The sequence below is a fragment of the Glandiceps talaboti genome, chromosome 18 (genome assembly GCF_964340395.1).
Source record: "Glandiceps talaboti chromosome 18, keGlaTala1.1, whole genome shotgun sequence".
Lineage (NCBI taxonomy): Eukaryota > Metazoa > Hemichordata > Enteropneusta > Spengelidae > Glandiceps > Glandiceps talaboti.
In genome coordinates this window covers 10,465,699-10,487,500 of record NC_135566.1, presented here as the reverse complement: position 1 = coordinate 10,487,500, position 21,802 = coordinate 10,465,699, and the positions used below count along the sequence as shown (strand labels likewise).

At 36.4% G+C, this 21,802-nt stretch overlaps 3 protein-coding genes across 3 annotated transcripts in view; all 3 read right to left on the bottom strand.

Moving 5' to 3' along the window:
- LOC144449116 (cobalamin binding intrinsic factor-like) overlaps window positions 1–4,060 on the bottom strand; it is a 7,767-nt gene extending 3,707 nt beyond the window's left edge. The window contains exons 1-4 of the mRNA XM_078139576.1: window positions 3,926–4,060; window positions 2,090–2,321; window positions 1,004–1,314; window positions 742–911 (exon numbers count right to left, since the gene is read on the bottom strand). Coding sequence (XP_077995702.1) covers window positions 742–911; window positions 1,004–1,314; window positions 2,090–2,321; window positions 3,926–4,007 — 795 coding nt within the window. The 5' untranslated portion in view covers window positions 4,008–4,060. The remainder of the gene's footprint in view (window positions 1–741; window positions 912–1,003; window positions 1,315–2,089; window positions 2,322–3,925) is intronic.
- Window positions 4,061–12,073: 8,013 nt separating this feature from the next.
- Window positions 12,074–16,474, bottom strand: LOC144449638 (m7GpppX diphosphatase-like). Its single transcript, XM_078140212.1, has 4 exons — window positions 16,180–16,474; window positions 15,289–15,434; window positions 14,102–14,326; window positions 12,074–13,332 (listed from the first exon to the last, which is right to left on the bottom strand). Exons 1-4 carry the CDS (start codon window positions 16,472–16,474, stop codon window positions 13,066–13,068), a joined length of 933 nt encoding a protein of 310 aa, XP_077996338.1. The 3' UTR covers window positions 12,074–13,065.
- A 768-nt stretch (window positions 16,475–17,242) lies between these two features.
- On the bottom strand, window positions 17,243–21,345 carry LOC144449486 (BLOC-1-related complex subunit 7-like). Its single transcript, XM_078140027.1, has 5 exons — window positions 21,230–21,345; window positions 20,661–20,723; window positions 19,414–19,457; window positions 18,271–18,291; window positions 17,243–17,959 (listed from the first exon to the last, which is right to left on the bottom strand). The coding sequence occupies exons 1-5, from the start codon at window positions 21,341–21,343 to the stop codon at window positions 17,908–17,910; spliced, it is 294 nt and encodes a 97-aa protein (XP_077996153.1). The 5' UTR covers window positions 21,344–21,345; the 3' UTR covers window positions 17,243–17,907.
- Window positions 21,346–21,802: the final 457 nt, after the last annotated feature.

Genomic DNA, 21,802 nt, shown 5'->3' with positions numbered 1-21,802 from the left:
CAAGGTTTCGATGGTGAACATTCAATCAAACCTTTGCAGCTGATAGTGCAATGCAGACATATTTTTAGACCTACATTGAGGCTCGATTAGCTATCCCACGATGATGAATTACAGTGCTTTTCCCAGAAGCGAGTTAAAGTTTGTTAAAGTTTAAATAAAACAAATATACAGTATATATTGACTGCATTTTTAGGTACACATGGGAATAGAGAATGCAGTAAACTTTAAGATTCTACCAACTTTCACTGGCTGCTGACCATGCTTGAACTTCAAAAGATTATACCTTGTGTAGTAGTAGCATGTATGTTGTTACTGTTTATATCATTAACTAAAATACAGAGCCCACACCGTGTAAGTGATGTTTGTGTGTTATCTTTATGGTGTCTATCTCAACATGAAACATTGTGATCAGGCTCACTAATCCTGATAGTTCATTGAATTGCTTTGACTCGCTTTTAAGAAAAGCACTGTAGTTACCTTTGTAGCATCATTTTGTAGTGAGCACCAGCAGGGACAAAAGGCTCAATTGTCGGGTATAAACAAATACTACACGAGAAATATGTACGTGGTGAACTTTCACTATGGGTTGTGAAGAGAGAGGAAGTGAGTTTGCAACTGGGGAATATCACCGTAAATGTGAGTTCAAAAACAAATGAACAAAAATACAAGACATCGTACAGAAAATTGAAACTCAGAGTTACAGCTACGAAGAATATTTTACAATATAATCCGGACCCTTACTTGTGCAGCTAGAGCCGAAGTTTGGATGTTTCCGAAACTGTCGTCTCGTTCCTGGCAGCTCAGTAAATTCATTTTCGCCTTCTGCAGTGTAAATTTCATTTTGGTATTGTCGGAGAATTCCGGCATTTTTGAAACACACGACAGTGCTGTCACCACCATAGCCGTCGAATCTGATTGGCAAAGGAATAAAAAATCATTATGAAAATACTTCTTGTTCATTTCTGGAATATTCAGATGATGTTGGTAAAAGTTTATGTCTTACCGGAGCCATGTAAATAGCCGCCATCTTCGCCCAGTCCTTTCTCCAGTTCTTCAATGTATCGTTCTTTGACTGTAGCTTTGGTATTACAGAGTGCCAAAACACCCAAGCTGTACTGGAAGTAGTTGTTGAAATTTTCAGACTTGAAATCTTTCATTCTCCGTTCCAATAGGCGGACCAGATTGTTGCCATAGAAATCAGTGACGTCATGGCATGTTGCATGGAGGGCTAGAATATGATAGGCTAGTTCACCAGCCGATAACTCGTCTGAAGTTGTCACGTCTTCGGTACCAACAACATGTTTGGTATCACTACTGTAAGGGAGAAAAAGGGAAACGTGTAAAATGTGTTGAGCGTCTTTTTTTTTTTGGGGGGGGGGGATACCAAGAACAGCGAATACATCAGCTTGGTAGATCAAATGATTACATAAGTTATAACGACCAGGCAGTTCAAAGTTTATGAATCAACCGTAATAAGGCAAATTATACATCCAATATAAAATAGCTGGCTATTGCCTCTTGGTAAAGGCTATTTATTTGTATTTGATAGTTTTTCAAAGCAAGGAACGTCCTGTGTAAAAAATAAATCCATAGTTAAATTTTATGACTGGCCACACTCATATTGCGTATACCGTGTTCTACCCATTTCTCATAACTATGGTTTGATCATATAAAATTTCTTTCCAGATATGCAAAGAAACAGAAACATATGCAAATCAAATATCCAAGAACACTGCAAGGCTTTTAATCATACCCCCCCCCCCCCCACCACCACCACCAAGACTTGCCAAATTTACACACATACTGCGGTTACTGTGTATCGTTTTGTTCTGAACTGTGTTTCCAGTAAGATACTAATAACATTATTGCCATGTATCTTCATCACCCCATCCAACCCCACCGACACGAATGAACTTAATACACATATACCCTTGTTTTCAATTGTGGCCTAGAGGCCATTTCCCATGATGACAATATATATAGTGTGAATGCCAATGTTCACAGTCTCTGAGTCTCTATTAACCCAGAAAGATCTGAAAGATTCGACGAAGGACAGCACTAGACTGTGATAAACAACAACGCATCTTACATTTTCCTTCGAGTCAGTGCAGCCAATGTTTCGATTTCTAACTGTTTGACATTGAGTTGACTTTCCAGGTCATCTCTGTTGAACCAATCAGGATTCGTCAACTGCAAGGATAAAACAATACTTGGAGTGTGCTCCCATCCCCATTGGCTGGTTTGCTGTGATTTCAGCCAACCAACTGCTTTCCAATATGAGTTATTGACAGCTGATAAGAATTCATGATCACTGTCCGACCCTGAAAGAAAAAAGACAAAACGGGTCGAGGGACTTTCGGTGGTAAGGATAACTTGTGATTTCCCTGTTTGCAATTAGTTCAAGTTTAAGTTATAGACACTCTCCACTTTCTTTGCTTACAGACAGTAACATGTCAAAACAATACAATGGCTATTGTTTCAAGATGTATTTAGATCCTAACTCTGTTTGTTTCCCAGAATTCCACACTCCAGTGCACAGCAGGCATATTCTTTGCTAACGCAGGCTTTGTGAAAATGAATTTTTTTTTCTGGATCCCTTAAGTTAAGCATAAAAATGTGCATCTAAGATAAAATCAACCAGGCCTTTGGACCATTATATCGAAATACATTTTCTTGAAGTGCTTCGAAGGTTTTGCATGGTTCGGAAGAGCACAGCTACAATAAATGAATTAATGAAAGATGTCCATGTGAAGGTAATCGTTCTCGCTTTGGCTAGAAGATGTGGTAGAGAATTGCATTAATCAACTTGAATGTCAGTCATATGTCGCATGACTTTTTTGTGCAATCGCCACCAACGGGTAAAATTGGTCAGGATAATGAATGACAATTAACTTCACAGTGGAGGCGAAAAGGAAACCAACTTTTGTACGTTATATATGGACTGACTGTAAATGTAAAACTTGCATTTTTGGAAAGTCTGAGTACATTAATTTATGATTTTTATCTAAAGAACTACCCAGTATATTACATATGAGTGTTACCTTATATATACTGTGACTATAGCGTGATCAATGTGACTCTGCGTTAGACATTGTACGCATGCCTCTGTTTTATCCTACGTCTCCTACGTGTACGTAGTACACGATATGTGTGGCCTATTTATCTTCAGGCTGACCTAAATTACTATTACTGGTCAGTAAAGTACGCCGTGACGGGGCGCCCTCCCACAACGGTCAACCCCTCTCAGACCGGTGAGGGCAGAGCGACATGGCGTGAGTTACATACAGTCTGACCTAAATATGAAATCGGGTGATGACCGAAAACAATAAATTTCAGACTATGACAGCAGCGTGTTAAGTGATGTACGTTGTCATATCTGACTTTAAATAAGTCGCGTGTGTTGTTTTGCTCCACTATGACCTTGAGAGGTCAAATGGTTACATTTTACGTCAACATAACAAGCTATTATATAAAACGAAGTAAATGTGGTACCGTCGATGAAAATGAGTTTTGACAAAAAGTTTCCACTGTCGCTATGGTGACAGAGTTGGTTAATAGCTGATACTTTATCATTTCTATGGCCATTTTATAACCTAAACTATAGTTACGTCATCTTTTCAACGAAGCATTACGATTCAAACTTATCAAAGTTATAAACTTTTTATTAAAAAACTCATTTTCAAGGTAATATTGAATTATTAATTTATCTATGTTTAGCTGTTGGCATTGCACACAAAGTATGGGTACGTACGTGTAGTGAAACTCTCGCAAGAGGAACGCAAATCACAATGCTGTGTATCGTGCCAAGTAGTAAAATTAGCATACAATGTGTACCGCGGTTAAGCCTAAGGTAGGTCTTTGACCCAGAAGTTGAAATAGGTTTTTAAGACACCCCTTACAAAACGTAATAATGGTGTTCACCTACCACACACATCCGTAGTTATGCAAAGAACATACGGTAAAGTGAAGATCAAGAGGCAGAAGACGCTATTTGTCCAGTTCACCATGACTATATCACGTTGGCCAGCTCATAGATTGAACGAATGTTGATAGTGGTCCGGGTCGACCTTGCGTATAGCGAAGTGTTTATGATGACGTAGGAAGATGTACATATGCATGATATGTATATGTGTTTGTAGTGACCCCTGACCCTTCCTAAAAGAATTATATAGTTGGCAATACATTGTATTAATTTCAAATTGGCGGGTAAAGGCAGACGACAGAGTGAATGTTTTATAAAGTACAAGGATTTCGGGGGGGGGGGGGGCTGGAGGATTTTTTCGAGAGCAACTAGACAGGAAAAATATATGCTTTAAATTTGACTTCATGTCGCGTCGCATCGCGTAACTTTTTATATTTTTGAAATTGAATTTCCTCACAACAGGAGATGTACATGATAGATAGATAGATAGATAGATAGATAGATAGATAGATAGATAGATAGATAGATAGATAGATAGATAGATAGATAGATAGATAGATAGATAGATAGATAGATAGATAGATAGAAGTCATTGATATACCTCACTATCCTGATTACAACATATAACTGCTGACATCAAACCGTGGACGACCTGAACCTGCTACTAACAGGGTAAGTGAATGAATGAATTGGATTAATAACACTTGGTTCAGCATGTTGGAACAGCAGAGTTACACACCATGGTTTGATAATAACAGTTTTATGGGCTCTTTATGTGTACATGAAATGCCTGGGGAGCTGAAAATCTGTTTGTGAACGTGAAGTATTATGTAAAGTGGCCATAAATCAATACCATTCTTAACAAAGCATGAAATGTAATACAAGTCTCTGTACTTCCTACATGCTGTGCCAAGTGTTATTACTCCAATTCAGTTGTTTGCTTTCACTGTTTGTAACAGGTTCCGTTCGTCCACGGTCTGATGTCTGCAGTTGTGTAATAATCCTCATCCCTGTCTGGAGTCAGCCAGTCTTTCCATTGCAGGTACTTACACATCATTAGTAACTGTCAAGACGTAATCATTTCCACTCCTACCATGGGAGATATGTTTATTAACTCAACTCCCTATGGAGGAAAGATGTCAAGCGTAGAACATAATAATATGCACTCCATGAAAATTAGTACGTAAATCAGTCACCAAGAAGCGTTTTGAGCTTGCCTCATTAGATTCTGTATTGTATCTCGTAAATTTTATCCATGTATTCTCAGTAAAAACCATACACATTAATTGCACCTCCATGGCCATTATCGTGCTGATATTTCTTTCGCTACACTACGACAGTGCCACAAAAGAGGCCGTGATTTACGACGATGCTTCCTGACACGATTAAGTACTGTACATAATATAAATATTTTAGAATTTCTACTGTATGTTGCACTCTACGTGTACAGTCCTATACCTATCATTTCTGAATCTAAAATACAGTGATAGATTTATGACCATTACTTACTTCAAAACTAATGGCTTGAAATAAGAACACATTTTTATTTTAAAAAAAAAAAAAAAAAACCTTCCATTTTGTTACTGTTATACATTTATACATTTATTGATCTATAACTTAAAGTGGTTGTACACTGTGTACTCATAATAAATAACAAACGTGTCTCGACGACATGGCTTGCATGATTAATGTGTGGAGTTGCAGAGAGAACAATGTCGCTGACATCATTCAAGGGACACAGTACATTGTTGGAAGATATTGTAGTTATTACTCGCATTTGTCACAATATTGTGCTGTGCATGTTATGTTGCATAGGAAAAAAAGAAATCCTGTGTACGTTTAACTTTGCCTATATAATTCACCGTATTGGCTTTCTAATCCAGGGATCACATTCAATGAGATATCGATACAATTGGATATGATAGCTAAATTGAAAAAGCCAACGACAAATAGGCTACTGGTCTATAAACGTAGTTTAGTTCAAAGCCACCGACCTTACATTTGTTTTACTTTCAAGAACTACAAAATTCAGGAGAACCCAAGTAACCTTCTTGTGCCCTTCATGTGCGTTTGTTGTTCTTTTTCTCGAGTGATACTTATACTCGTTTCACCTGCTCCGTGTCACTTTTAAGTGATATCATTTTGTGAGCATCAATCGCATTCTGTTGACTTTTATAAAGTCTCACCACCACACCGACAGATAAAATGACCATCCCCTAATATTAGTGTTCGTATCAACTACTTTAACAACAAACCCCTTAATGACGACCTTCTTATCAACGACTTTACAAATTCGTGGATTCGTTGTAACAAAAACTCACGAAGCTGTAATAAAATAGAGCTTTCTCCTTATCTGTTTAGTACTGTGTTTGATGTGATATTATGCATAATGTACTTAAAGCACAGCAAGATGACGTCACGTGACTCCAATTAATGTCACGTGCTTCCAGTCATATATTAAAGACATCATATCTGTAAATAATATATTGCAGTTGTCAAATATCCTGACTTGGAGTATGTAAGGTTATCTAATGATATGTCATGATATATGTGATGATAGAAGCTTTATCACGATTGGTTATCTCATAAATCATGGACCCCCGAGTCTCTGAAGATGATAGAAGCGTCTTCGTGATTGGTTACCTCATAGAACCTGGACTGCAACATATGGTGATGATAGAAGCTTCTTCGTGATTGGTTACCTCACAGAACATGTGCTGCAGGATCTATGATGATGATGATGATGATGATGATGATGATGATGATGATGATGATGATGATGATGATGATGATGATAGAAGCTTCTTCGTGATTGGTTACCTCATAGAACCTGGACTGCAGGATATATGGTGATGATATAGAAGCTGGTTACCTCACAGAACCTGTGTTGCAGGATCTATAGTTAATTGTACACGGCTTAGAGACTTCTGAGGTGATAATACATATTTTGATCGATATCGCTTGACGAGGAAGAACACAACAAATCCAACGATTGGTGCAATTATAATTACAATTCCAATAGGAATGAGTTCACTCTTCTTGTGACCACCAACCATTGCCAGAAATAATCCTTAGAAAGACAAAAAGACAATATGTGCACGTCATGCGTTGTCAAAGAACCATTGATACACGAAATACGCGCGCTGAACAAGTTATTTGTCATGGTAACTGCATTTGAATATGTTATAAATAGTAGGTCCGTGTTACATGATATCATATATGAGCATTTCTATAATCCAGTTCATATAGAGTGATGTCACGTGCTTTAACATTTGGCAAATTTCATGTTGCAAATCTACAGAGAAGTGTATGTTTACCAAAAACATAAATTGTGATTTTTTTGTTTTTTGAATTGAGAACATTAACATTTACCTGTTGGCAACAGAATGATGAAATAGACACATAACATGATGCCTCCCACTAGGCCAGGAGCACAACACAATCCCCAACAGAAACGAGCATCTGTCAACGAAATAGAATCATGATCTGTTAGCAAATCGCCATCAACGACTCACGTTATACCACATGATCTATGTTTCTACCAATTCTAAGTCTGGTATTATCTAAAAAGACACGATCAATGGTGGAGATAGATTTTAAGAAAAGTCAGTGCACGGTCGATATACGAGTTATCATCATATTTGTAGAATACATCGTCATAAACTACGTGCACAGCGTCTTTTGAATGGCACTGTCCAAGATGCACCGTGAAGCACATGGGCGTGTAATATTTCATAGATTGTTGTTTTCCAGGTCTACAGACTAAATATAACAACATTTTGATTAATATATATTCCTACATGTAAGGGGAAGAGCCTAATATTTCTCCTTAGTATAGAGATTGATACATTTGTAGCAGCAAGATTCGTACGATATTTTCCTAAGAAAACGACATTCTAAGCAATAAGAAAACAATCTATGAAATATTACACGCCCCTGTGGATTGGATGGAGACGTTCGCCTTTTGTACTGACTATAGAATCTGTTAAAGTACTCCAGCTACTCTAGCATTCGATAATGGACAACCTAATTTATCAAGCCATACAACATACACTAGTCTTTTAAAACAGTCTATACTCTGTACTCTGCAATGACTCTAGTCCATTCTTCCATTTCCTAACCATCAAAGGAGCGTGCTTAGCAACATCATGATCATTCGGTAGTGATGGTGTGCAACTTAAGAGCTCATTCTAATATTATACTGGCTTTTAAGCGAACTTGGGCTGCGGCATTTACTTGCTGAGTTTTGTTCCAGGGGCGTTAATTGCCTAGCTTTGTAATAAATATCTATCCAATTTTATGGGCCTACGAAATCGCTATTTATTTCATATCCGTAAAAAGATTTATGGATACACGAAGGGTGTAAACGTGTCATCAATGCCGTCTTCCCGTATGTGTAAATCAAATTTCAAGTACAATACATCTATTTGAACTTAAAATTTCACACAGAATTAACCATCGATAGATATGCTACTAACATTTCATTAGCAAGTAATACTAGATTTTGATATCGACGGAGACATGCTTTTTCACTTAACAACATACCAATATTTTCTGACTGACAACATTTGTCGGCAAGACAACAGGTTTTAATCACATGTGTATACGGTACACCTACTAATTCAAGTACAAATATTTCTCTCCATTGTCCCTAAAGCCAATATGAAGTATTACGTATTGCTATGTTTACATAATATTCTAAGCGGGAACTTGTGGTGGTCTTTGTAATGTCACGTAAATTCCGTTAGTGCTGTCAGTGTTGAATGTCAAATTCCCAGTATTTATCATTCTCAGCACACTCTAGTATAACATTAAAGCTTAATTTGTATGCGTATGTCTCACCTTCGATTTCTTGCAGCGCTGATCGATAATTCTTACACTGTTCGTCAGTTGTTACCCCAATCCTACGTGTATTAGCTCCTACCATTATGGGATCACTTTTTTTTTACTTGTTAGCGTTGCTGTATCAACACAAATCGTTCAGACACGACATCTCGCCTGCATACGACTCATCCTTCGTATTGCCGAGACACGCCTTCTCTCCCCAGCATCAGTCGTATATACGGCAAAATTATAAGTGTGAATAAAATATTTGATAAAACTGTGACCTTCGATTCACGCTTGTAAGGTTGACGTGATGATAAAAACAACGTATTTAGCACACAATTATACCACTTTAGAGTTACTGAAAGTACTATTACGCCACTGGCATCGTGTGTCTTCTTGTTAACTCACCAGTTGATCATACCGTCAACATCATAATGGCGTTCCAAGTCATATAATAGCATAGCATAGCAGTGCATTCAAAGTAGCTATGCAAAGGTGTTCACCAGGCTTATAATTTATTCATGACGTTGGAAACGTCAATTAACCATTTGAACCACGCAACCTGAAAGTAGACTTTCGTGTTAGTTGAATTGTTGTATTGATATAGCATCAATCAATGTCATTCACCATTCTCATTGCTAAGGGGGGCTGAGGTCTTAAACTGGAAGGAAGTGGTGGGTTTTGAAGATGAAAATCGCGAATTTCTAATGAATAAATAAATAAATATTTAAAAAATAAAATAAATGAAATAAATAAATAAATAAATATATAAAAAAATTAATATAAAATAAATAAATAAATATAAAAAACAAAATAATAAAGAAAGAAGATGTCCAAATAAGCAGTACTAACTTGATCCCTTTATCATGTTTATAAGTAATACCGGGTAAAGTCCACAATTTCTCTCTAAAATCACACTGTGACTATCTCTGCCACCCGCCCTTCCCATCCAATTTCAACATAACTCACGCTGTGTAATGTATCCATAAATTGTGTTGTCATAAATCATTGACAAACAATATCAGAACTTCAATATGTATCAAATTACATTATATATTTATGAATATGAATTATTTTTTCTTTTACGTCTCCAAGTTAATCTGAGAAAAATGGCGACTGTGTAATATTTTATTGTTCAAGATGTCGTCACGAGCCATGCAATTGTAACCCAAGTTTGAGACCCTTTCGTGTAGGGTCGGGTCTATGGTTTGACAGCACGTGTGACCCATTCACAAAGCGGGGCTCAGTCTCATAACGAAATATTAGGGTTTGAATGATGTAGTTTGTGATGACATTATTAGACAGAAGCTCAGGAAAAAGCTGTTCAAGATATTTCAAAATAGATTGCATCATTACACAGAGTATCTTTGATCGGAGATTTAATAGGCAGATGCAAACCAAAAGCAGGGTGTATTACTCTCTAAAAATTATGGGTACGATAAAGTTTATACTCAGTTTTTATGAAAAAAAATGTTACAAAATATAAAGTATATAATCAAATGATACCACGGTGTCGTAAATACGTAAACGCTAAAAACACATTACTTCAGGGTTGCCGGTGGCCGAGTCGTTAAACCACTTGCCTCTTACCACTGCGGGTGGGGTTCGAACCCATTCAGGGTTTGATTAAATTTACCACGCTGTATTAGAGTAAGAAGAGTGTCGTGCTGTTTGACTATACCGAACAAAGCAGGTACTCGACCGGTTTCCTCCTGTTATTCGACAATGGATGGTATATAAATAAATAAATGAATAGTGATAAAATTGTAAGGTATTGTACCCATTACAATGCTACTCTCTGAATCCCAGCCTCCTTCCATAGTTATAGAGATAAGACAGGGATTATGAGGATGAAAAAATTATAAAAAGGGAAAAAAAATGATAATTCAGCAATCAGTTAAAAACCGATATGTTCGCTGATATATACACTCTTGTTGCAGAACATAAACATTGGAAATAACAATTACATGTGTAATGTAATGGGTCACTGACTGTGAAATGTACACTGTAATATTATATAGATGTACATATATACCTATTGTGTGTTACATAAATTAATTGAATTTCTAAATAATTGAGAAAGGGTGGCTAGACAGACAGACAAACAGACAGGGGCAACAAGACAGTGTGTGTGTGTGTCTGTGTGTGTACATGTACTTGATTTTAGAAAGTCGCCGTGATAAATTTGTTAATACGATGTAATTATTTGTATAATATTAACTGGTGTCACTTGCTTAATTCCATCCGCTCTATGCTTTGCAAACCTTCATACATAAAATTTATAATCTGTCAATAACATATATACTTTGGAAGCTCGAAATGGTAATTGGGAAAAAAAAGAAATTTATTTGTGAACATCTCCACCCATTTTAGCCATTTATGACATCAGTGCAAGCTACACACTTCAATCTCCCCTCTTCGATGTACGTGTGTGTGCTTGCATACCGGTATTGCGTATACAAACTGGAAAATCCTTCTGCGATAAGAACATGTTGAAAAATATAAAAGTGAACAGCCATCTCGTCCATTTTACTTTCATGTGTATCGTCTCCCATAAGGACTGCTGTTGAGATAACTATGTCCGCCTGATTAGTATGCATAATGTCAAACTTTGGCATGCACATTATTTCGATAATTGCATGGGCAGATTAATTTTTTAACAAAATCCATTAAATATAAATGATATAATTTGTATAATAATTCACCTACTGTCGTTATTGACGATTTCATCAGAATTTAATCTCATTTGGTGAATGTATTTCCTAACACCTACTACATCACACAGTTGCATAATTAATTATATTTACCAATTAGGTAATGTTCATCAATGAACCACATCTTAGAATGTTATCAAACTTAAATATGCCAATGCCATCAAGACATACTTCATATATCAATCAATCAATCAATCAATCAATCAATCAATCAATCAAAAAATTTATAGAACGCCTGTATCCAATATGATAGGTGTGGCTTGCATACACAATGACAAATTTGCATAACTATTATGTACAGAGCAACAATGACGGCTTAGAATTTTTTCTAACCTGGTGGATATTTTGATGGTATTGTGGTACTAAGGGTATTCAGCATACAAAGTCTTTCTGTAATGCAGATAACTAATTAGTTTTTGAGTGAAACCTATTTATACCTTTAGCCTAATTTGCATATTAATGAATAAGATTAGGGCCATCACCTATCCAATCCATTCTACAATATGAATATATACAATACATGTATAAACAAAGGATCAACAAAGGTTTACATTTTTATTTCCAAAGCATGTTCTACATTACATGTAATTTCAAAGACTTACAGCTACAATAAAACAGACACATGACACACACAATATTAATAATGATGTGAATTTGCAATGCACCTTTTCTCCCAAGAGCTCAGGCACTCAATTATTACCCCCAATATGGATCTATAATGGCACAGCCACACTTTTAAAATTCAACTCCCTGGGGAGTATATAATCCATTGCTGCCTCTATAAGCACATAGGATTAAAGCCTTCACATTGCAACCTCTATCCTACCAGGTACATAGTAGTACAACTTTAATTTATTTCTTAAAAGCATACTGTTTTAATGTGGAATACATGATCTGTTGACATGGAAACAAGCCAGGTGTATTCATTATCCAATTCCTTGGAACTGGACAATGTCTGATTGGTTTTCATGTCACAAAGATGTGCTTTGCAGATAGTTGGACTAGGGTTGCACTGACTGGCGGTTATCGGGGTACAATATATGTATAGATTAAAGATATATTCATGGATGAGTTTGGGTAGGGCAAAACAGAGCCAAACATCTCTATTAAGATTTTTCTTTTTGAACACTACCCAACCTTTATCATTGGTTTGATTATTGACAGCAATAAAACTGTCTCTTAGGCCCATACAATAGTTTGATATGCAACAGTGTTGCAAGCATGCATTGTTAGCATATCAGTGTGTTCAAGGTGTGGCCAGAGCAAAAGTAATCGTTTAACTGCTCTCGGTAAAACGTTTTCTTCAGGAAAAGAAAAATGTAGCAAATGAGTTTGGGATTTCTATTGGACAGTAAAATGTAGTTACTTCAGAACCTTATGTTAGAAACGAATGCAACGCCAACGGTTTGATCCGTCTACTATGGACCTTGATCATGCCAGTGATACATCAAAGTCAATGGCTGACTTCTAAAAATTCATTTCTGAATCTTCTTCTGACTTTAAGACAGTTATTTCTTGTGTAATACAATTCTGAGAGTGACACTGAGGACATCCTAAGGGGTCCATCATAATACGTACACATCTTTACACTTCATACGTCATTCAAACCTTTCCAGCTTCCTTGAACTTCAGGAATAATGGATCTTTCTCTCTGACAGTGAAAGAAATGGATTTGTTTTGATAGTAATCACTCTTCATTTCAATATTGTCTATTACATCCTGTAATAGATGGGCCTTGGCGAGATGTCGACCAGGTGCATCAAAGTTGAGATGACAGAAATGTACATGTAGGTGATAGTATGACGGCTGGTAGTGAAAGTACACCTGTAGCTTTTCTGCTTGTAAACCAAATTTCTTGCATATGACTTCCTACAATAACAAAAGTCACATCAAATTATTAGCAAAATTCACTTTTTGACTTTTCGTTCACTTGAAACTGGTGCAGTGGTCTATTAGTAAGAAGCAGAGTTTGTACATTTTAAAATTTGTACTAAACAGACACACACTACACACATATGGAAGTAATTTGCATCAAAATGTCTCCCTATGGTTTCTTTTTTACCTTTTATCTCTGAAAAAGCTATGGTTCTTCACAATGTGTACCAGCATGGCATTCAAAATGTGTATGTGTTGCTTTTGCATTCAACATTTGTAATCATGCAGTATGGCATTTGACATAAGCGAATGTTAAGCCATTCAACACTCATGACAGCTGGAATATAGCATTCAACACTTTTTTTTCAGTATGGCATACAATATTGGTAATTGTTGCAGCATTCATATTTTCAGTATCGCATTTAACTTGGAGATTGTTGCTGTATGGCATTTAATATCAGTTATGTTTGGCATATATCATTCGAAAAATACATGACATTCCACAACACTAAATTGAAGGTTTTGAGTAAGGCATTCACATTATTGCAAATCAGATCAGACTCGAGCTGTTATTTCTTTCACAACACTGCGAAATAACAGTTGGTGCGTCTAAGGTCTTGGATGGTGCCATAAAAGAGGGTGTGGTTTACGACGAAGGGCATTCAAAATTTTTGGGTTTCAATATGGCATTCAATGTTTGGCATTTAGCATTTAACATTTGCAAAAGTTTTATCGTGGAATTCAAAATTCAAATTCAACTTACTGTGCCTTTCTTTTGGATATTCTTCAACAAAGGAAGGTGTTGATCAGTCAGATCCCGAATTGACAGGATTCCTTTCCTGTGACAAATTGCTATAATATAAAGATTTCCAACTTGTGAAACATCCCATTTCATATCAGGCAATAAAATAAATCCATTTTCCCCATCACTGTCTTCAAACACTATTCTGTCAGCTTCTGACTTCTTTGAAAGGATGTTGTAAACCCACTGTAATATAACAATATTTCCACAGATACATGTAGTTAGATCTGAAGTCATAAAGAATATAATGTGAGACTGGCTTTAAAGGACACTAATTGCTTTACCTTGTGAATGTGACTGTATGAAAGTCTCAGAAAGACATTATGGTGACAGCACATCAGCTATCGGGAAACTAACACAGAATGGCGTGTCTCTGATAGAAAAGTTTTCCTCAAGTGGACCCCACATTCAAACTCACTCAGTAATCTTGGATTACAGGAGTGTGTAGGTTTTGTGTGTGTTTGTTTGTGTGTTTTTGTGTGTGTTTTTTTGTGTGTTTTTCCTGGGGGGGGGGGTGAATGGGGGGGGGGGGGTAGTTCTACATTTGACCACAATCCAAGTGTTAAGTAGGTAATATCTATCTGATATCTTCAGTAATTTTACCAGGGTTCCCCACCAATATTATGACATAATAATGTATTGGTAACTACCTTATGCCAAAATTTACCCCTTTCTGTTGACAGGTGGGATTCCCACGCCTTAGTAAAAACACTGACAGGGTGATTATATCCACATATTAAAACATAGCACTGCTATCACCCAATTCTGTGTAATGTACGACATGCAATAACACTGATTTTAGTTTGTGTGTTTCTTTCTTGTCTGTGATATCTTAAGGCCACTCCAGACTGCAAACAGGAAATCGGGAATACAGCGCCCTCATTCAAATTGGGGGTATCATAACCTCATAGTGCCATTTCTTAAAGAGCTTCATCCCTTGATATTCTGTGGAAGTGTAAATCAGAGTTGTTTTCGTATTCAGATATCGAGGAAAGCAACAGTGCTCTATGATTAACCAAAGTAACCTATACCATGTGCATACCCCCAAGATACACACAGACAGGAAGTAGAGCGCACCATGGCAGATTTTAGAAAGGCCTATTTGGTTGATCGCTTGCTTTCCATAGTATTAGTAATAATTGTTTTACCTCTATACTAAATGGTTGTGACTTTATGAAAGGTAGTGTAACTTCTTGATAATCCTTGGCACTCTCTGTGATAAGATAGGATTGTTGTTCTGTATACTTCATCAGATGACGTTTTGTGGCTGGATGGATAATGGTTGTCTTTATACCTGTGTGTATATAGAATATTTATTTATTTATTACACCTTTACATAAAAAGTTATTAAATAAGATAAAATATACAGACACAGAACAAATACACATGACAATACAATCAAACAAAGCAACAAGAAACAAGCATGGTACTTCCCTGTCAAATTACATGCATACTTAATATGCCAATAACTCTTAGTGACTCAGAAACATTATGATCAATCATCACCAGTCACATCATGTGATTCCTGTTCCTTTCTGGTGAACTAACAACATTGAACATGTATTATTATGGATGAAACACAGTCCCTCTACCATGACAGAGACTCTGGTATAAAGAAATATCCTATTATCAGAAACCATGCGCATTAATGATACATGATATTGATTGATTGATTGATTGACTGATTTCATAGTGATAGACAGCATGCTTGCTACAGTTTGATGTAGATTATAATAACAAACATGTGAATCAGTTGTTTTGACATGCTGAAGTCACACGTGAGCCGTTTATACACATGTAAACACATAACACAGTATCGATCATACAAACCCTTGCAAAATCGTGTGTGCTCTCCATAATACATCCATGATTGAGCGAAACCCGTGCACTGTCTACCCGGGACTAGCTGTCTCAGTCTGCAAGCAGGACTACTTCCTCCTGGTTAGAAACCACAGTTGGCATCCAGACTACAACAATCCCGGTGTGTACTCTCATCGAAAACCTTACAGCCTTTATCAGTTAAATGTACAGGTACTTACCGTTACTATCAGGGGGAGGCAGACCGGTGTAAACACCATATATATCATTGTGCATCACAGTAGTCAAATTAGTTTTGGCCAGCATGTTCTCGATAGTGTGTTTATCAAATGGGGTCTTCTCCAGAAGCACGACTGCTGGATCGTCTGATCCATCGAAACGTCCTTCCACAAACAAGGTTTTCGATTGAACGTTTTCATTCAGGATGTTGCATACTGTGAAATTCTGGAAATCAGCATCGACGTCGTCATGTTTACGTTTCTTATTTGGAGATGATGAACTCGTACTTTCAGCCATTCTTGACTGTCACATGAGCTCTCTAAATGCATAGTAATGTAACTCCTGTCGTTGGTGGCGCTCTACTATATAATTCCAACTTCACGAAGTTGACAATTGCCAGTCAGTGAAAACAAGGAAGTTTAAGAGAATGAGGTGAAATCATGGAAGAGATGGGTTATACCAGTCCACAGACAAGTCTGTTGTTATACTTGCATGGTGAAACCTACATAGAATACTCTAGATTAACTAGGAACATTAAAACATGCACACTTATTTTTTGGACATGAAAAATCACTCGTTAACATGGATTGACATGTCAGATCATGAATCTAGATGCCCCTGCCCCAGTAATGTATGTGCATGAGGCACACAGCTTTGTTTGAATTTCATAGAATTTGCCATTCATTTTGATAGCGATGCCGTATATGTGCTATATGGGTGCATATATTCTATATTGGGGTTTTTAAAGTCATATTTACCAATGGATATTTTTTTCACAAATGGTAGCTCAGAATTTTAAATCACTTGACCTACTGATATACACATATGGCCTACAGATTGATATGTGACTTGCATATAGCTCGCGCTCACTCATTTATATAAAACTTAAAGTTAGGCAAACACAACCACACATGGCATAGCACACACAGAACACATCAGTACACATCGCTGAGTAGATTTGAAGTTCTAACACTGACAACAACTCACCTTGCTATCTCACATGACTTTATTTTAACTACATATATATCAATATAATAGTGTAATGTAAAATTTTATTTACTTCTTTTCAACAGTGCTAAAAACAATTTACAATTTCATCCCAGGCATGGATATATAACGTACTATAGTTCACTATATTTCCTCAACTCCCTTGGGGAGAATACAACACATTGAGGCCTCTCTGCCAGTGCATAGATATAAATCCTTCACAAAGCATCATCTGCCTTCCAGGTCCCCATCTGTACAGCTGAGTCGACTGAGCATAATTATGGTTCATATCTTGATATATTGCAACACTGACATCTAACTAAATGTTAAAGTGACCTCCATGAAGTAAATGACCACATAAATTTAAAAACATTTGACATGCAAGCAATAAGACATGGTGGCAATGTTTTTCACGAAAGTAGTAAGATTGTACAGGGAAATTAGCAAATCAATACTGATAACAATGCTGAATTATCTAAACAGATTTATATCCTACAATTACACACTGTATGATTCTCAAGACATGTTCTACAATTCTTGCTGACAAGTTGTGACAAAGTGACAGGTACATATGATCTGTGAAAGATTTCTGTACATGTACACAGCTAAAATAATGCCACAAAACATACAGTACATTGCAATATACATTGTCAAAAGTAGAATGTTCACAGTCCAAACAGACAGTATATTAAAGCTATAGAGTTGTTGAAGTTCAGCTCAAACAAAATCTTGACAGACTTATTTCATCTTTGCAATGTTATAAGTTGATCTTGTAATGTTTCCATCTCTCCGACACTGAAAGCAAATAAACCAAACATGTGTTAATCAACACTGGTACTGATAGCTGACATTGCTAAATCTACATTAATTTTGTCAATGACGTCAGATAAATCTTAGACCCCTCCACATGATCTAGATTTGCTGCAAGATTTCAATGATTTGTTCATGCACAATCAGAGTATCATGTGTGTCCCCCATCAGTAGTCAGTATGACTAACTCCACTCCTGGTTTAACTGGGTTTTTTTTAATAGTGGCTAGAAGGTGCTGTGTCAGAATATCACCCTTCTTTAAAACTGATTTCAATGATTCAAGTAAATTCACTTACCTTCTTTCAATAGCTTCAGCCCTGCAAACAAATCATAAGACATCACTTTTATTGTGTAATACAAGGTGTACAATTCACAATAGATGAGAAAAAAATTAAAGATGTATGTAATGTACAAGACTGTGATACTGATAGTGGCAAGACTGTATGTATAGCTGGATTCACTGAATATATCTATAGTTAGGGAAGGATTCACGATATATATATACAGTATGTAGTTGGGCAAGGATTCATGATGATGCTAGCGAGGATTTGATTGGTGTGAATTGTGCAGGAATCTTGGTGAGTACCTTGCTGTGAATTTCTGTATATTAATATGTGAGGGGACAGGCCCAGACTAGCTGTAAGCTATTTCCTGACTCCCTATCTACCCACTTAGTCTACTGTGGGGTAAATAAACTGATTACTATTACTACTATTTACAGAAATCTTAGTGAGTTGATTGTTACCCATCACTGTTGTTATCTTTGCAAAACACACTGTCGCTTGGCAATTGCTAGACATGTCCATGGCTGCTATGCACACCTTACACTATTTTTAACTTCACAAAAGATGATGGTATTTAGCTGTTGCCATGGCCATTGTCTTTATTGTTTGGTATTTTTCTGAAATATCAGTTGACTTTCCCTATTAAAGATAGTCCTTCTTATTGTAACATTTCTCAATCTATACCTTATAAGATCTCTCTTTCACCCTTAGAATGCCATGTACAAACTATCATGGTAATGACGGTCCTGGGGCCATGCAAATCTTTTTTACTATCCTAATACAAGAAAATGTTTCTCTTTGCCTGTTTTCTCCTATATTCTTACCCCTGTTTAAAATGTTAGATATAATATGTAATGTACATGTGTGAATCAGCATAAATGAATGAACCAAGGCATCAAACAAATGAAAGTAGAATGTAAATAAAGAAATGCAAGTAATACATACATGCAGAGGCATGCACACACACAAACACCCATCCATCCATCCATCCATTCATGCATACACACACACACACACACACACACACACACACACACACACACACACACACACACACACACACACACACACACACATGTACGCATACATGAATGTGTACAGCTAAGTCTCCTGTTATGTTCATTACACACTAATTTGCACAATAAGAATACTCACTGAAACTGGAGATGTGAAACTAATATACCCATTTTCTTGATGCTCTGAAAAAAACAGAAAAAAACAAAGTAATCCTCTTTCTCTCTAGAGAATATTTGTTTGTACAGAACAAAGTACAAGTTGGTCCTCTTTCTCTCTAGATAGTATTTGCTAGTACACAACGAAGTACAAGTTGGTCCTCTTTCTCTCTAGATAGTATTTGCTAGTACACAACAAAGTACAAGTTGGTCCTCTTTCTCTCTATAGAATTTTTGTTTGTACACAACTATAGACCCTACACGAGTTTCTTGTAGGACCTATGATACAAGTTGGGTGAAACAGGATTAATAACAGCCTATGAACAGCCTCTAAAAATCATCTTTTATAAGATTTTAAATGTTCAGTTTACATGTTTACAGTGAAAGTATCGTCTCTTGTTGACACTGCATTCATTGTGAGAGAGCAAGAACAGTAAGAATTATATAATAATACAATGTACAAATTTCTTGACTGCAATCATGCTGGTAAATTAGCTGGAAGCCAACACAACACTACATATTCTAATATACAAAATACAGTCATGTAGCAGTCAACATATGTATATTCCTGTGGTATAATATAGCAGTCTCTATATCATGAGACTGTCTATGACTTGGCTAATGTTTGTTGATGGGTATACCAGCTGACTTAGCTAATGTTTGTTGATGGGTATACCAGCTGACTTAGCTAAAGTTTGTTGATGGGTATACCAGCTGACTTAGCTAATGTTTGTTGATGGGTATACCAGCTGACTTAGCTAATGTTTGTTGATGGGTATGCGAGCTGACTTAGCTAATGTTTGTTGATGGGTATACCAGCTGACTTAGCTAATGTTTGTTTATAGGTATGCGAGCTGACTTAGCTAATGTTTGTTGATGGGTATGCGAGCTGACTTAGCTAATGTTTGTTGATGGGTATACCAGCTGACTTAGCTAATGTTTGTTGATGGGTATACCAGCTGACTTAGCTAATGTTTGTTGATGGGTATGCGAGCTGACATAGCTAATGTTTGTTGATGGGTATGCGAGCTGACTTAGCTAAAGTTTGTTGATGGGTATGTGAGCTGACTTAGCTAATGTTTGTTGATGGGTATACCAGCTGACTTAGCTAATGTTTGTTGATGGGTATGCGAGCTGACTTAGCTAATGTTTGTTGATGGGTATACCAGCTGCAGCTGACTTAGTTAATTTTTGTTGATGGCTATATCAACTGATCACTGGTGTACTTACGTTATCAGAAGTTTCTATAGTATTTTCAGTCGCTACAAAATTCTTTGCTGCATGAGCCAGGAGCTATGAGGAAAGAAAGAAAACAATTTGATTATACAATGGTAAATGAACATATAAATGTGTAAATGGTTCAGTGTACATTAGAGTTTCTCAATCATCCATAATTTTTTCTAAAGATATCTTGCTAGTAAGCAAACACAGACACACAAACAGGGATATGGTAATAAAACAATCCTAATGTAATGTATATCTATGAAAATCAAACAATTTTTAATGTAATAATATTAAAATTCAAAATAATATTGAATGGTAATAATGTCTTAGAATATCGATTAGCACTGAATGGCATGTGAGTATTTACAACACGTTTGTGTGTAATAATTAAACCCTTTGATAAAAAGAAAATTGTATTACTGTAGATGCTATCCGTGTCTAGAGACTAGACTGATCTGCAAGTGCTGAGTGACATTGACAGTGACGACAGCAGGTGGATCTGGCAGTGTATTAGACTCTACTGTGTTACTCAAGAAGATAATTCAAATATATCATTCATTTATATCACAAATTACCTCGGTTGACTTTGATCCCCGAATAATTTGTCTGACTAGCGACCCAGAATCAATAATGTTCTCCTGAATCTTCGGAAGCAACCGTGGGTCAAGGATTCGTGCACCAGCCGCCATGTTGTTGTTTATCACTCATTTACGGTAGGTTTTACTCATGGAGGTTTTACCGAATGTCGTAAACGGTGGTTTGTTTCGTAAGACTTAACTACAGGACTTTTAACTGCTGTCCATAATGGATATATATCGAGTGTAATAATATCATTTTTCCATGAATGTAAAATTGTACAAATTAATAGTGAATAAAATATGTCGAAGAATACCCTTTTACGACAGGGTAAAGTTCAATACCATTCTTGAGCGGACGCGGTCTGCTTGCGTGATTACTGTATTTCGTCAATTTTGATACTATTTTATCAAAAAGGTAAGTATCTAAAGTCGGTCATGTTATCGATAATTATTTTACGATATTATTTACTATACATATTTTTTTTTAAAAATCATACAGATTGATTCGAGTACCTGTGCATGCATGTATATTCATTATAAAATATAATAAAGGAATGATTTGTGCTGATA

Excerpts from the sequence above, each read along its gene's own strand:
- LOC144449638 (XM_078140212.1), bottom strand. The coding sequence starts at position 16,474 with ATGGCTGAAAGTACGAGTTCATCATCTCCAAATAAGAAACGTAAACAT. Across the intron at positions 15,435-16,179 it reads GCCTCCCCCTGATAGTAACG|GTATAAAGACAACCATTATC; the intron begins GTAAGTACCTGT and ends ATATACACACAG. Across the intron at positions 14,327-15,288 it reads CACAACCATTTAGTATAGAG|TGGGTTTACAACATCCTTTC; the intron begins GTAAAACAATTA and ends GTTATATTACAG.
- LOC144449486 (XM_078140027.1), bottom strand. The coding sequence starts at position 21,343 with ATGGCGGCTGGTGCACGAATCCTTGACCCACGGTTGCTTCCGAAGATT. Across the intron at positions 20,724-21,229 it reads GGGGATCAAAGTCAACCGAG|CTCCTGGCTCATGCAGCAAA; the intron begins GTAATTTGTGAT and ends CTTTCCTCATAG. Across the intron at positions 19,458-20,660 it reads CTATAGAAACTTCTGATAAC|AGCATCAAGAAAATGGGTAT; the intron begins GTAAGTACACCA and ends TGTTTTTTTCAG.